Source organism: Lytechinus pictus, chromosome 11, assembly GCF_037042905.1.
Source record: "Lytechinus pictus isolate F3 Inbred chromosome 11, Lp3.0, whole genome shotgun sequence".
NCBI lineage: Eukaryota > Metazoa > Echinodermata > Echinoidea > Temnopleuroida > Toxopneustidae > Lytechinus > Lytechinus pictus.
In genome coordinates this window covers 28,704,273-28,721,852 of record NC_087255.1, presented here as the reverse complement: position 1 = coordinate 28,721,852, position 17,580 = coordinate 28,704,273, and the positions used below count along the sequence as shown (strand labels likewise).

Below are 17,580 nucleotides of genomic sequence, written 5' to 3'. Positions count from 1 at the left end.
GACTCTCGCCATCATCGGATAGGTTCAAAACTCAAATATAACTGAAAATCTTAAATATAACTCAAATAAGTGCAAATGGATATTATTTTTTATATTTCAGGGTAAAATTTCGGATACCCGTCCGCCGTCCGGTTTTCAGTGTCGGGTATCCGAATATTGAAATATCCGTTTCAAGTCAGGCCTATTTTTCATCATTATTATTTTTTAGTTTTGACATAGGACCGGGACATTCTTAGGACATGTAATCATATGAAAATGATGACTATTTTTCTATTCCTCTTGCTAAGCGCGAGATGAAACAAAAGTGGCAATTTAATTATTAAATTGATATCTTATTTATTAATGCATAATGAGGGCGCGGAAATAATGCGAGTGCAAATCGCGAGCCGAAATTGTTGATAAACTGCCATGAAAAGGAGATTTTAAGTAGTTTGTTGTGTAATCGATATTAACACATAACTCGCCAATCAAAATGCGAGCGTGCATCGCTAGCTGATACGTTTTGACAATCAGACCTGAAAATTGATATTTTGACAACTTTATGGAATACACAAAAATAATAAGTACCTGATAAATCAAAATTTGCGAGCGCGCAGCGCGAGCAGAAAATTTTAATATTCAGACCATAAAACTGATATTTTTACGGAGCACTTTAATCTTATTTGGTAGTTTAACTATGTAACTGTAACATTATGTCAATCTGCCCTGCTTGTGTCAGTAATGTGACCATGTCCTGAGCTGGGCTCTCTTTTGTTCTGTAAATGTATACGTTTTGTCATTCTTACACTGTTCCTTTATTGCTTTTCGCACAATAAAGTGATGCAAAACAACAAAATCAATTTGTAAATCACACAACTAAAAGTTCGATTTCCAAGGTGAAATATGTTTTGTATATTGATTTCCAAACTTGGTATTTAAGCTCCATATTGAACAAGTAAATGACCTAACAGGCAATGCGAGCGCGAGCGAACAATTTATATAGTGACATGAAAGATTATTTTTATTTTCCAAGTCTTCCCCTCATTTTAATATTTTTTTATTCACTCGTCTTCCTCTTCTTCTTTTTTCTCCTCTCTTTTCCTTTTTGTTTTTCTTTCCTTTTTTTCTTTTTTTTGCTCCGCCAATAGGGGGGCCCGGGCCTCTCCCCTGGATCCGCCTAGACTTAAGACTGATTTTTACTCTCCAGAACTAGGAGCCTCCAGGCTAATCACACATGCACATCGATCTATTATTAGCAGCAGAATCGTTGCCACCACACGATGGGACTTTACCCCGTCGGGACCGGCTGGCTGCCACCGTACTCTGGCGCTGGCATGGCCATGGGTCTTGCATGCAGAGGACTACCAAAAAAAGCACAGCTGTTGAGAAAGCAAAGTTAACATTTTCGATGAGATACTTACGTCCACCACGCTTGAAGTTTCGCCCATAATTTGAATCTAGGCTTGTATAGCTCATCGTTCTTGTGTACAGGTAGCATGAGTCCTTTGAAATTTATAAAAAGACAGAAGATATTTCGAATTCAGCAACTCTTTCGGCTTGTATAGAATTAGAAAGCAGAATGGATTCCTCACTTATGGTATACGGTATATTACGGTATGCACACGTTGCATGAAAATGCTTCCGCTATTTCGCCGGTCGTGTATTGACATCATGCGATTAGGCTATTGACCGAATCCCTGTTTAAACTATCCTAAAAATTACATGATCATTTGCACAAAAGTTATCATATTTGATTAAATCCGATATTTTTCAATATTTTTTAATAGAAAAAAACTCTTGCATGATAATATGATATCCTTGTTTATGTACAAATTGACTTATCTAAACGGTTTTTTTAAGTAAAAGACGTATGAATTAGTAGAATAATTATTTAAGTCATTTCCTCTGCACTGGTTTGTCGCATTCCGACTTTCTCAGAATATCAATAAAATTATTGATGACATTTGCTTTACTGTTAGTGTTTGATATTAATGGAATACTAAGTAGTTGAACATCCCGATAACATCCAACAAATTCATCATTCCCTTTACCCCCCCCCCCCCCCTCGGTTCCTCCCCTCTCACCTGTTGTCGATTTCGATTGCTAGCTACCACTAGAGCAGGAGCCAGGAGGGGTCAGCATAGCTGAAAAGGTAGAAAATTTTCATGTTAATGACATGATTTCCCATATCACACAATGCAATGAATGGGGCGTCTGCCGTGTCCTAAGTAGTGGGTGTGGCCGTAGGGGCCCTAAAAGGAGGCCCCCTAAATTGAGCTAGATCAGCTGGAAAGGTAACCACCTGAAACCAACAGGAAAATGTTCGGCATAGTTCACTTGTACATGAATGACACTTTAAAACTGACACTTTAAGTGGTGGGGCACCCCCGGCAGACGCCCCCAATTGGGGGCCCCAAATTGAGCTAGATCAGCTGGAAAATTAATCACTTGAAACCAACAGGATAATGTTCGGCATAGTTCACTTGTACATGAATAACACTTAACTGACACTTTAAGTGGTGGGGCGCCCCCGGCAGACGCCCCCAAAACCCCGCCCCACAAAAAATTTAGCTAGATCAGCTGGGAAGGTAACCACCTGAAACCAACAGGAAAATGTTCGGCATAGTTCACTTGTACATGAATGACACTTAACTGACACTTTAAGTGGTGGGGGACCCCCGGCAGACGCCCCCAAAATCCTGATCCCCCCCCCCCCCCCCCAATGTTGAGCTAGATCGGCTGGCAATTCCTACATGAAACTACCAGGAAAATGTTTGACAGTTCACTGTTACATGAATGACACTTAGTTCACTGTTACAATGAATAAATTACCCTTAAAGTGATGCTCCCGGCTGAAAATAATATGATTTAAACAGATAAAGAAAAATAAAACAAACAAAACACTGAACATTTGATCAAAATCGGACAATTTGCATTATTCCGGTGAAATAGTTCTAGGCATGTCTTCATGAATATTCAATGAGTAAATTGATGATGCCACATCCCTACTTGTTCTTTTATGTGTTATTATATAAAATTAGGTTTATTCAAATTTTTTTCTACCAAGAACTGAAACAATTGGATTGACAACTGATTTAAGGCATTTTATATCCATAGCTGCAACTCATTTCATTATAAAGGAGACACATTGTTCATACATGTCATGAACAAATTAAACAATTAAGATGTCATGTAATAACATAAGAAAAAGGAAAGTGGGGACGTGACATCAGCCCACCTAATGAATATTCATGATGGTGTGCGTATAACTATTTTCACAAAATATTGCTAAACTTTAAAATTCAATAACTTAGGTATTTGCTATCTAATTTTGTTGAAATTTTCAGCATTGTGCTCTGTGAATTACTTTTATATAAATATTTTCAGCACGGAGCATCCCTTTAACTGACACTTTGAGTGGTGGGGAGCCCGGGAGATGCCCCCATATCCCGACACCCCCCCCCCCCCTGAGATTGAGCTAGATCAGTTTATTAACAACATGAAACCATGGACCTAGTATAGGTCCATGATGAAACCAACTAGAAAATGTTCTACATAAGCTGTAGAGGAGCTTGGGGTAGTAGATTGAGACTGAATCTGATGCTATACTTTTTTTTCAATTTCATTTTATCTATTCCATTTTTCCCATGTACTCGACTCCACTATCAAATACGAGGACACCTATGCTACTTGCTCAAACGTTTTATGAAAAATGAATGAATACATATTCATTTTATCATAACTTAATAATTTAATGAATGAGTATGAATTAGAATGAAAGACAATGATAAGTTAAAAGAGGAGTAGGAAAAGGAAGGGAATGAGAAAGAGATTACGAATGGAAAAAGAGAAACGGAACATAAGAGGAAACCATAAAAGAAAAATAATAAAAAAAAATAACCTTCATACCTCCAAAGTCATGTGTCGATTGCTTCAATGCAAACAGAAATGAATGCGAATAAAGCAGAAATTCGACATGACCTTGAAAGAAGTAAAGAAGTCAAACATCAATTAATTTTTCTGATAAAACATATTGCCCTGCATTAGAAAACAGCAGGAACATATCTAATTTTTTGAATGCTTAAATGCATTCCTATATACACATCAAAACATGTTACGTAAATACATTTAAGGATGTTCCACAGTTATGTTTGCGCGCTGACGTCACAATGGATGGACAGGTGATTAATCAGCTGTAGGTATGAGCCGATTTTTCTCATTATGCACTCTAACTGCTGATCCAATGTTTTATTTTATGAAGCTAATAAACTGGAATTATTCCATAGACCAACAATACTTTTACAAATTAAAAAAACTTTACTCTGTAGTGCTGCAAAGTATAGTGAATATTACCCCGAGTTTGAATAAATGGAAGAGTGGTTTGAAATTTTTCCTCACACGGATACAAAGCATTTGCCACGTTTTTGTTGTTTTAAAAAGCACATTTGCTCTAAAAAATGTGCTGATAGTTTGAAAACAAGCACATGAACCCCTATTTTTTTATGTTTGCACCTCTTAGGTATGATTTCCTCTACAACTTTGCAAAGTTTGGTGAAAATGACATGGGTGTTGAATAAAGTGCAGCATTTATTGTATTTCAGTTCTCAAGTTTGTTACTGAAATCTCAGTCTCACAGACTGGGTTTTTGTTATCATTCACATCATTTTTAAGAACTGACAGTGCTGTTTAGACTTCAGATTTAAAAGAGCAAACAAATAGCAATATAAATAGATTCTCCATCTTGAGCATACAATTATTAACTATATTTCAAAATTTGATGAAATTTTCATGGATTTTGACTGAGTAATAGAGGTTTAAAATGATTGTATTGAGTTTAAAAATGCAATTTTTTTTAAATGCGCAATTCTTAAAAACATCCATTTGGGTGAAGTTTGAAGCTCTATAGCAGAAAATCAAGCGCATGGATCCATTTTATATTTTGCATATTTGGAATATTTAGGTGATAAATTATCTCTGTGCAAAGTTTGGTAAAAGTGACATGGATTTCACTTTAACTGTGGAACATCCTTAAAATGTAAACTCAACAATTCGACAAAAAAACTAATCATTTTAGTCAGCCTCATATGGTAGACAAAAAATCAATTTCAACAATACTTTGCCTGAGAATGTTGAGGTAATGTGATAAATCTGCGTCATTAGGGTTAATAACAATTATTTACCAGTAACTTGTGAATACCGTGGCAGTTTGAATCATCACATTATCACGATAACAACATTTTCAGGTGAATACTCACTATCATTAATTGTTATTATTGGCACCAGTGATTTTTTTTCTCTCTGTAAAAATGCCCTGAACGTATTGGTGATCATAACCAAAATCATATATATGTATATTGTGGATGAGGTTCAGCTCTACTACTGTACAGTCAGTATCAATATCAGATAAGAGAAGTGGCTGAAAACAGAAAAGGCAGAAGAGATACTTTTTTCACTTACGACTTACATAAAAGTCGTAAGTAATATAACTAAAAAAATGATACAATTATGAAACGACTATCTGAACTTAGAAATTAGTCCAGTCGATTTCAGAATGAAAATGCATGAAGATAAAAAACCAACAGCATATCACAATCCATGAACCTTCTTGTGTTATTGCATTTACACACTCACACAGACACACACAAATCTTAATTTGTTTGTAGTTCGCAAGGCAATTTCTCCAGTCTCGTAACAGGCGGGGGAGGGGGAGCAGGCTGCCCCCTGGCGGATTTCACCGGGGGAAAAAGGGGGAAGAGAAAAGGGAGAAAAAAAGAAAAGGAAGAAAAGAAAGGGAGGGGAAGTGAAAGAAAAAGGGGAAAAGAGGAAGGGGAGAGAAGGGAAAGGGAAAAAGTTAATTAAAGAAAAAGGGAAAGCAAGAACATAAAAAAGGGAAAAACGATAGGAAATCGGGAAAAGGATAGAAAACTCATGAAAAAGAACAAATCATCACGAAATACTAATAGCCTACACTAGCATGTTTGGTAAAAAAGTCAAATAAATGACAAAAATTTGACATAAAAGGAAAAGAAAGAGGCAAAAATAAGCGGAAAATGAAGGTAAAATGGAATGAGCCAAAAGCTAAATTTGAAAATGAAGAAAAGGGACAAGAAAAAAAAAGAGAACTTAATAACACGACCGGTCTGCCAAGGATTAAAAACAAAGAACGTGAAGAAAAATGGATGCCGTATAACATTGTGTATGAAGTCTATTATAAACTTGATCAATTTTAAACCACGACAAAAAAAGTCCTAGGCCAAGGTCAAGACACATCCTCCTATATATGTTATATATCCCTACTTAAGTAAAACTTTACACTGGCAAAAGTTACCGTAAAAAGCTTCTTAATGTCTACAATCTCAAAAGCTACCGGGGACTTTGCCCCAGACCTCATGCAGCAGGGGCTCTTCATCTGTAACCTCCAAAGGGCCCTATAATGGGGCTTCTGTATGGACCTTCCTGCATTGAGCTTTATGTTGAAGCACGGCGTATATGGGATGGGGGGCTTGGTTCCACAGCCAAGGGGGAAGAAAATGAATTAAGATGACAATGACAGGAAATGGATTGGGGAAAAATAAAATAACTATGATATATGTACTTGCTGAATATAATGTAAAAACTATCACATAATTAGAATTTTATTTCAATTTTCTGGCTCGCTTTGCTCGTTGGCAACAATTTCCCACATTTGCTATTTGTGCCGCCTCAAAATATTAGGTTTATTATGCAACTGCGTTGAAGTAATGTGTTGTGTAAATGATATACCTGGGATTTGTTCTATAAGGTTTAAAATGGCTTAATATAAAGAGGTAACGAGGGCTCCGCCCCGGACCTCACCCACATATCACTAGCACACAGATGGATGGGTTCTACAACTAACAACGAGAAAAGGATAGGAATAGTGTAAGAATTTCATTCCAGCTGATCTAAATTGGGGGCTTCTGCCGGGGGGGGGGGGGTGCCCCACTACTTAAAGTGTCATTCATGTACAAGTGAACTATTCCAAACATTTTCCTGTTGGTTTCTGGTGGTTACCTTCCCAGCTGATCTAACTAAAAAAAATTGAGGGGCGGGGTTTTTGGGGCGTCTGCCGGGGGCGCCCCACCACTTAAAGTGTCAGTTAAGTGTCAATCATGTACAAGTGAACTATGCCGAACATTATCCTGTTGGTTTCAAGTGGTTACCTTTCCAGCTGATCTAGCTCAATTTGGGGCCCCCAATTGGGGGCGTCTGCCGGGGGTGCCCCACCACTTAAAGTGTCAGTCAAGTGTCATTCATGTGCAAGTGAACTATGCCGAACACTTTCCCATTGGTTTCAGGTGGTTACCTTTCCAGCTGATCTAGCTCAATTTAGGGGCCTCTTTTTAGGGCCCCTACGGCCACACCCACCACTTAGGACACGGCAGACGCCCCATTCATTGCATTGTGTGATATGGGGAATCACGTCATTAACATGAAAATTGTCTACCTTTTCAGCTATGCTGACCCCTGCTGGCTCCCGTACTACACGTAGAATATCTTGCACAATCGGAAAATGCAAACAGGCGATATCCTCATCCAAAACAATTTTACATGATTTCGATCAGCATTTCTATACCTATAGTAGGCCTATATGTGTAATATTTCTTGCCATCCTCATTTTGTTCTGTTTGCACCCAAAATGCCCCTTTTTACATAATTGCCAGTTTTGTGCCAAGGCATCTAATAAAAAACGTAAATTTCAATCATTATCCTCTGGCGAATGTGACTTTACTTTTCCCCCATGCACCGCCCTCGAAATTTTGCCAAAAATGATCGAAGTGAAGAAATAAACAATATATAAACTACGAATCATTCAAGCTGATGTAAGGCTCTAAAATAGGCCTACACTCTATTATTCTCCAAAACACTTTTTTTTTCTAGTCGGCGTCCTTGCCCCCATCCCAACTTGCTGGATAATGCTACCAAAATATGTAGGTTTCTGATGCGAGCGAAGTGATCTATCAATCAGGACTGCATAGTATGAAACAATAAAATGAGAAACAAGTGGAGAAAAACAAAACTGAGAGGGGGAAAGAAAGAATAAATAAGGTTTAAAAGAAGAGGTCTGAGTCACGGTCTCTTAAAAAAAAATAACAACAACAACAAAATGTTCTTGCTCAGCCACCGCTTTCTTGCATACAAGCCCATGTAGTAATTTTGTGGAAGTGCCAATATTTTCATTTTCATCGCGATCTAAAATAGATTCTGGTGCACATTTTCACAAGTTTCCTTCTTCATCGAAAAAATCTTGCTTGGTCGATAAGCTCCCTTGCAGAATGATCTACAAATTGTTAAAACTTTTTTTAAAGATTTGAACATCTGAGGTCAATTCTTGTTCTCGTGGTCTTAAAAAAACCCCACCATGGTCGGCACTAAGGAAAACGTAATTGCCCCCTCCAGTGGGGGCAGTGGGCCTTGGGATCACTTGCCTTTTGTATCCCCCCGGCCTGGTACCTTCAATGACCGCATAACCACTGTATAAAAGCACAGCTGTTTAGAGTCCAAACGGTCCAACCGATTTCAGGAGGAGGGGAGAGCGCCGCCCCCACACCTATTTTTCAAGGGGCGAAAAGGGGGAAAGAGGAGAAACGGGAGGGAAGAATGAAGAGTATAAGGGGTAATCTTATATAATGTAGGTTTATACCCATGATCGACGCATGGAAGGCGGAGCGAATTTGAAAGAAAACGAATAACTTAATTACAGTGGCGAAATGAGCCCAAAAAATTTAGGCAGCTAGGTATGTCGTATCACATTAAATTCATTAGCAGTTGCGAGAAAGCAAAGCGAGCGAGCAAAAATTTTGACATTTTTATAACGAAAATCCAATATTGTGATAGATTTTGACATATGTAATATTCAGAAAATCACATTTTCGCCCATCTCTTTTTCTTTCCTTTCTCCTTTTTCTTGGTCATGAATTTTTTTTTTTGGGGGGGGCTATTCCCCCAAGCCCCCCCCCCATCTGTACGCCACTCCTTATCCGCCCTACTCACATGACTCATGAAACTTAAGGTACCTATATTATAAGTTTTTTTTTAAGTAGTAACATAAATTATAAACATTAGAATATTGTTATTCTTTTTCTAAAGGACCGGGTCCCACTCGTTAACACATAAAACGGGTCCTTCTCAGGTGAAAGGGGCACAGGACACGTTCGTGAGAGAGCATTTTTCTTGCGTAAGAAGGGCACTTTTTCAATGCTTCAAAAGTGTGTGTGTGGGGGGGGGGTTCTTTATGGTGCCGCCCACGCCGGGCGTTAACACATAAAACGGGTCCTTCTCAGGTAAAAGGGGCACAGGACACGTTCGTGTGAGGGCATTTTTCTTGGGTAAAAAGGGGCACTGATACGAGAAAGGGCACTTACAAGAAGGCAAGGGGCACTTGTTCACACATAAAACGGGTCCTTTGTCAGTCGAAAGGGGCACAGAATACTGGCACTGATACGAGAAAGGGCACCTATATTACAAGGCAAAAGGGCACTTGCTAACGGGTCATTCTCAGGTTTGAAAGGGGCACAGAACACGTTCGTGAGGGGCACTTTTCTTTGGTAAAATAAGGAGCACTGATTCGAGAAAGGGCACTTACAAGAAGGCAAGGGGCACTTGCTCATACATATTTATAAAATGGGTCCTTCTCATGTGAAAGGGGCACAGTACACGTTCGTGAGAGGGCATTTTTCTTGCGTAAGAAGGGCACTTTTTCAATGCTTCAAAAAGTGTGTGTGGGGGGTTCTTTATGGTGCCGCCCACGCCGGGCGTTAACACATAAAACGGGTCCTTCTCAGGTGAAAGGGCAAAGAACACGTTCATGAGGGGCACTTTTCTTTGGTAAAACTGAGGAGCACTGATTCGAGAAAGGACACTTACAAGAAGGCAAGGGGCACTTGCTCATACATAAAACGGGGGTCCTTCTCGGTCGAAAGGGGCACAGAACACTGGCACATGATACTAGAAAAAGCACCTATATAATTATTATGAAGGTAAAAGGGCACTTGCTAACGGGTCATTCTCAGGTATGAAAGGGGCACAGAACACGTTCGTGAGGGGCACTTTTTTTGGTAAAAAGGGGCACTGATTCGAGAAAGGGCACTTACAAGAAGGCAAGGGGCACTTACTCATACACATAAAATGGGTCCTTCTCAGGTGAAAGGGGCACAGTACACGTTCGTGAGAGGGCATTTTTCTTGCGTAAGAAGGGCACTTTTTCAATGCTTCAAAAGAGTGTGTATTGGGGGGGGGGGGGTGTTCTTTATGGTGCCGCCCACGCCGGGCGTTAACACATAAAACGGGTCCTTCTCAGGTAAAAGGGCACAGAACACGTTCATGAGGGGCACTTTTCTTGGGTAAAAAGGGGCACTGATTCGAGAAAGGGCACTAACAAGAAGACAAGGGGCACTTGTTCACACATAAAACGGGTCCTTCTCAGTCGAAAGGGGCACAGAACACATTCGTGAGGGGCACTGATACGAGAAAGGGCACCTATAGTACAAGGCAAAAGGGCACTTGCTAACGGGTCATTCTCAGGTATGAAAGGGGCACAGAACACGTACGTGAGGGGCACTTTTCTTTGGTAAAAAGGGGTACTGATTCGAGAAAGGGCACTTACAAGAAGGCAAGGGGCACTTGCTCATACATATGAAATGGGTCCTTCTCAGGTGAAAGGGACACTGTACACGTTCGCGAGAGGGCATTTTTCTTGCGTAAGACTTTTCAATGCTTCAAAAAGTGTGTATGTGTGGGGGGGGGGGTCTTTATGGTGCCGCCCACGCCGGGAATAGAATATTTTGACCATTAAGATTGCGTGAGAATAATTATGTTCAACTATGCAGATAGCCTATATAGTATACTGGTTCAACTGAACCACGGGCGTAATTCCGGGGGAATACATCCCCCAAACTTTTCGGAGAGGGGGGATGGCATGTACAATCATCCCCCCACCCACTTTTCAAGACAGAAAGGATATTTTTTAATCATCAAAATAATGAATACTACTGTTAATGCGTGGATTTACCTTCAAATGCAGTCAAAGTGCTTAAATTTGCCCAATTTTGGATCTAAAAATGCAGAATTTCTCGCGCGGTCGCTCCGCTCCCGCGCTCAATCTAATCTTACCAGATGTTCATTGGCCATGACAAATCCCTGCGTTTAGCATATATTGCAAATGTTATCCCTGCATCATCAGAGTTTGTTATAATACGTCAATTTTTTATGAGTTGTATAATATGTAACCAATGTATTTTAAATATGGTTATAACTTTGATCATAAACCAATCAAAACATCCTTTGAATACACTTAATGGCGTGAATGTACTATCCTTTAGCATCTTTGTGGAAGCGGCTGATAATGTACAAAAAATATATGTATACCATAGAGCTATAATAGCTCCATGTGTATACTATATACTTTATGTTAAGAGTGCGATGATCGAGTTACTGCATGATGACATAGACAAAATCATTCCGTTCCAAATTTTGAATGTTGCATCGCCTCTCGAAATAATATTAAAGATTATTCAACATCTTTCCTTTCTGCAATATTTCAATTCAATTCAATTCTTTATTCCATTTCCATTCAAAACATAATACAAAGTAATATAAAGTAATACAAATCAAATACAATTTTACAGACAAGCATTCTTACAGTATGATATATAGTATAATATTGTTGCCTGTGATAGTCATAATCCCGATAATAATAAAATGATTCCCTTTTTCATTATCATCTCACCTTTAATCAGCAGTGAGCAAATGAGTTTTTATTGAACACAATATGGATGGACTGTTTAATACTTATATGCTCTTTATATTTATTTGTCATTTTCTTCTGTAGTTTAATTTATTGATAATATACTTTTATCATCAGCTGTAATTATAATCATTAAACGACTAAAGCAACTTTTCAAGGGTCACCCACTATGCTCACTCGCTGCATTTCTCCCACAATTACACACCCCTTGAAATACGATTTCGGTCATCATTCTGTCTTCCAACTATTGAAAATTTTCCCGCTCGCTTCGCTCACTCGCATATTGACATTTACTGTAATCCTAACAAATCCATTACAATATATAGCCATCAAACAAATTCATGATAGGCATTTAACTGAAAGATGCTGGTGTGGCATATAGAGAACACATTTACAGTGTATATACATACATAATTGAGTTTAGTTGCAAAAGGGGTTAGGTCCACTTTGGACCATTCTGAGAAAAACCATGTTTTTTATTCTCACTGACTGCAGTACCCCACTTAAATACTGAATCCTTCTTCTCTGATATAGATATTATTCTTCATAAACTTACAACCGAAAATAAAGATATATATTTATCTGGTGATTACAATATTGATATTCTAAATATTAATAAACAAAGCCAAACATTTGTCAATGTATTGAATTCGTATGCATTATATCCTTTTATAGATAAACCAACACGTGTTTCTGCTGTAAGTTCTACTTTAATCGATAATATTTTTTCCAACACTGACAAGCGACATATTTCATCTGGTATATTATATTCTGATGTTTCTGACCATCTTCCTATATTTATTATCACTACACTTGGACAAAGTAAAAAGCCTGCTACAAATATTACTTATATTCGAAAGATGTCTCCTGAGAATATGCAAAATTTTATAACCGAACTTGAAGCCGAATCTTGGGTTGATGTTTTATCCTGTAATGACGTTGATATAGCATATAAATTATTTATTGATAAATTGCATTGCTGTTTAAACCATACAATTCCAAAAGTTAGACGAAAAAGGTCATCAAAAACTCCTAGAAAACCATGGATTACTTTTGGGATTGTAAAGTCAATTCGAAAAAGGAACAAACTTTATAAAACTAGTTTGAAGAATCCTTCCTCTGAAAATATTAGTAAATATAAAAGATATAGAAATTTTTTAACATGTATCATCAAAAATGCAAAGAAAACATATTATTCACAAAAAATTGAAAATGCTAAAGGAGATATGTCAGCTACTTGGAAAAATATTAACGAATTATTGGGGAAAGCAAAGGATGCTAATTTAAATCATAAATATTCACATGGTGATTTTGTATATGAATCATTAGATGATATTGTTAACGGTTTTAATGATTATTTTGTTAATGTTGGGCAGGAACAAGCATTAAAAATACCACATACCACAACTAATTTTGCAGATTATTTACGCAATTCATGTCAACATACATTGTTTTTAATCCAACAAATTCTGAGGAAATATTGAAAATCGTAAACAATCTTAAAAACAGTCGTTCTTTTGGACATGACGAGATTAGTAATTTTCTCCTTAAAAAGATTATATTAAGCATTATAACTCCTTTTGTTCATATATGTAATATTTCAATGTCAACCGGAATTTGTCCACTTCATATGAAAATTGCGAAAATCATTCCGTTTTATAAAAAGGACGATCGGACACTCATTGAGAATTATCGCCCTATCTCTATTCTTTCGTCATTTTCAAAAATACTTGAACGTCTTGTTTACAATAGATTAGTTTCATTTTTGTCATTACATAATTTATTAAATCCATCCCAATATGGTTTTCGCAAATTTCATTCTGCTGATCTAGCTCTTGTTGATCTTTATGATAAAATTTCTTCTCTTTTAGCAAAAAAGGAACATGTAATTTGTGTTTTCATGGACTTAAGTAAAGCGTTCGATACCCTGGATCATACTATATTGCTTTACAAATTAAAATATTTTGGTGTTAGAAGTACTACTCTTAATTGGTTTAATAGTTATATTTCAAATAGGCAACAATTTACATGTATAAATTCAGTAAGTTCTAATTCACAGTATATTAATTGTGGTGTGCCTCAAGGCTCAATTCTGGGCCCGCTTTTATTTCTTCTGTATATAAATGACATAGTATATTCTTCACCCTTATTACAATATATTCTGTATGCTGATGACACAACAGTTATTTCTTCAAACTCGAATAAAAGAATGCTTTTTGAAATGTTGAATAATGAATTGCCCAAAATATCCACATGGTTCCAAAGTAATAAATTGTCTTTAAATTTGCAAAAAAACATATTATATTGATTTCAAGAACTCCAAAACAATAGCTAATCATTATACAGAAGAAATAAAGATAAGTGGGATTTCTATCGGACAAAAAAATAATGTGAGATTTTTAGGTGTCATTCTAGATGAGTTTTTAACATGTGATGACCATGTATCTAAAATATTGACGTCTGTATCAAGATGTATAGGTATAATGTTTAAAGTTAAACACTATTTACCTCCTCAAGCATTACTCTCAATTTATAATTCTATTTTACTTCCACATATCACTTATTGCAATATTGTATGGGGCTCATTCAAATAAAAAAATCACCATATCCTTTTACTTCAAAAGAAAGCTATTCGTTTGTGTGCCGACGCTGGTTTTTATGAAAATACTGGTCCCCTCTTTAACCGTTTCAAGACTTTAAAATTGATGATATACATAAATTTCAAATTGCTTTGTTTATGTTTAAGTTTCACTGTCGCCAATTACCATTAACATTTGATCATATGTTCCTTTTGAATTCGTTTATTCATAAATATCCTACGAGAACCTCAACAAATTTACATTTATAAAATCCGCTAACTGCCTTAGCCCATAGGTCAATAAGACATACTGGTCCAGATACCTGGAATGATATAGCTTTAACAATACGTGGTGCTCCTACATTGAACAAATTTAAGTTTGAGTTTAAGCATTCCATTATTAGCACTTATTTGAGTTAAGATATTGTTCTATCATCAGTTTCATGACTTTCATCTTATTGCATACTTTATTTTTTGTATTATTTTATACGACGTATCTATGTTAAACATAGTAATATTAATCGATACACGGCTGGTGTGTTATTATCATTTGATTTATTCTTGACATGCTTGATGTGTTTTCCTTTTGGCCCTGCTTTTACTGTAATTTTTAAATATGACTTATATTGATTTTATTCAGGGCCGTAGTCTTTCTTGAGGGGCGTCCTTTTCAAGCCTTGTGCTTATGACTGTTCCCTCCCATGCAATGATTGTTTATTGTTATTTTACCATGAGATATTGTCAATATATTTTCTGTTGTATGATTTATTTTTGCATGGAAATAAAGAATCAATCAATCAATCAATCAATATTCTTTTGAGAAACTAAATTGTCATGATACTACCCTCACTATCATGTGAACATAAAATTGGGTATAAAAGAAATCTACCTGTCTTCAATTTTTTCTATATATTCTTTTAAAAATTATCATTGTGGACCTAACCCCTTTTGCAAGTAAACTGAAATGAATCCAATCTATTTTGATTAAAAAGGTGATTTTTCTTTGCCACTTTTATTCATGTTTTCATGTAAATTTCAAATTGTCTTTGTTTTCATCAAAGCGACTAAAAATTTAGAGGTTTGAGACAGAAAACAATAGCATTTATGAACAATGGACCTACCCCCTTTTGACAAATGAGCTCTTCAGAAGAGTTTGTTTGCAAAAGGGGCTAGGTCCACTCCAAGAAAATATTTTTTTTTAATTCTCCTATATTGCATATTCTTATGCGAAACTAAATTTTAAAGATTCCCTACCATGACAACATAAAATTGGGTATAAAAGAAATCTACCTTTATTCATATTTTTTAATATATTCTTTTCCAAAAAAAAAATCGGTGTTGACCTAACCCCTTTTGCAACTAAACTAAAATGGACCTAACCCCTTTTGAAAAAAAAGTGATTTTTCTTTGCCATTTTTGATCACTTTCAAATAGGAATTTCAACTTTTCTTTGGTATCATCTTATAGAGCTACTAAAAATCTATACATTGAGACCAAAAAATCAGATTTGATGAAAAATTGACCTAACCCCTTTTGCAAGTGAGCTCTTCATAATTTATACATTTTCCGTGATGTGATAATTTCACACCACTTGAAAGATGTTTTTGGACATCATATTTTGTCTCCAACTATTAGGCCTACTCGATGGCACGCATATTGATATTAATTGTAAATCATTACATATGCCATTAAAAAAAAATCGTTCTTGATCTGTCGATGGTAGTATTATGTTCATGGTCCCATACCCCCGTATACATGCCTACATAGCCCTTGGTGTTGGGGTGTCCCAAAATTTTTGAATTTTCAGATCAATATATTGCTTCACCCCCCCCCCATGCACAGCTCGGACTGGATTTACGCCAGTCATTCTTTTTATTTTTCAGTATGTCTTGAGGTTTGTCAAATATAAATCAGTCTATCATCCACTTTCAAAGAACAAACAGTCAGTCAATCAATCAATCTATCAATCAATAACGAACACTCAATCAACCTGTCTATCAATCTATCACTAAACCAAAAGCCCTAAATCATAATTATGTTTGGTTTTACGGCTTCAGTATACAGCACCGTTCGCGTCCGAAACAAATCCGAGTATACCGTCCGGGGAGTCCGGGGGATTGACCCTACATGAAGCCCATCAAGTTATCCTGCCCTGCTTGCTACCAAGTCACTGTGATCATCATGAATTACTTTGAAACAACTTTCATTTTCTTTGAAAATGACCGGTAGAGAAAAGGAGAAGTCAGACAAGCAGGTAAGAGAAAGTTGTGAACACTCGGGCTAAACGATCAAGGGGACATTATAGCCAGGGGTAGGTCTATAAACCCTGGAAAGGTGGTCTCCCATGCAGATGACTGACATTTAATAAATATTGTGTCAAGCCATTAAAAAAAAACAAATGAGCAAAGCAACCGTGCTCACCAAAAGGGATTTTTTGCATTTTTATTGCTGAAATTTTAAATATTTGGTGAAATATTTTTTAATTTATTAAGCGCTTCCCTATTTTTTAAATGTACTTCTTGAGTTATTAATTAATTAATCAATTATTTATTTATTTATTCATTTATTTATTTATTTATTTATTTATTCATTTATTTATGTATTTATTTATTCATTCATTTTATTTAACTATTTTTTTTCCGATATTTATTCATTCAATTTTATTTCTTCGTCTCATTCTTCTTCTCTTCTCCTGCTCTTTTTCCTTTTCCTTTTTCTTCTTCTTCTTCTTCTTCTCTATGTGTTTCTGCTACTAATTCTTCTTCTTTTTCATTATCTTCATCTTCTATAATTATGCTTCGTCTTTATCAAGCAGTCAATCAACCGAATTGAAAATAATTTTTAAGGGATTCGTTAAAACGTATTTGAGGTTTCTAATCTTTCGCTATTGTTATTTGTGGCTTCACAAATAAAATACATCAGTCTATTTATATTAATTAATTTTCATTCATTTCATACTATAGTCGTATGTTTATTATAAGAAAAATCTGCTTTCCAAATGCGCTCTATGTACTTCTACAAAAAACATCAACAATGAATCAATCAATCAATCGAACCCATTGAATAAACTTTCGTATATTTATTTTTTGAAATAATTGTTTAATAGAAATAACTTAAATTCTGTTCAAGGTTTCTTTCTTGATATTCATTTGTCATTATTGTATTTTGTCAATCAATCAACTTTTATTGAACAATGAATGAGAGAAGTCTAGCGCCATCTACTGGTATACTGCAATTTTGTGGACGTGCTCGCTCTGGC

At 36.2% G+C, this 17,580-nt stretch overlaps 1 protein-coding gene across 1 annotated transcript in view; it reads right to left on the bottom strand.

Moving 5' to 3' along the window:
• LOC129271133 (zinc transporter 7-like) overlaps window positions 1-1,597 on the bottom strand; it is a 33,184-nt gene extending 31,587 nt beyond the window's left edge. The window contains exon 1 of the mRNA XM_064106284.1: window positions 1,401-1,597. Coding sequence (XP_063962354.1) covers window positions 1,401-1,477 — 77 coding nt within the window. The 5' untranslated portion in view covers window positions 1,478-1,597. The remainder of the gene's footprint in view (window positions 1-1,400) is intronic.
• Window positions 1,598-17,580: the final 15,983 nt, after the last annotated feature.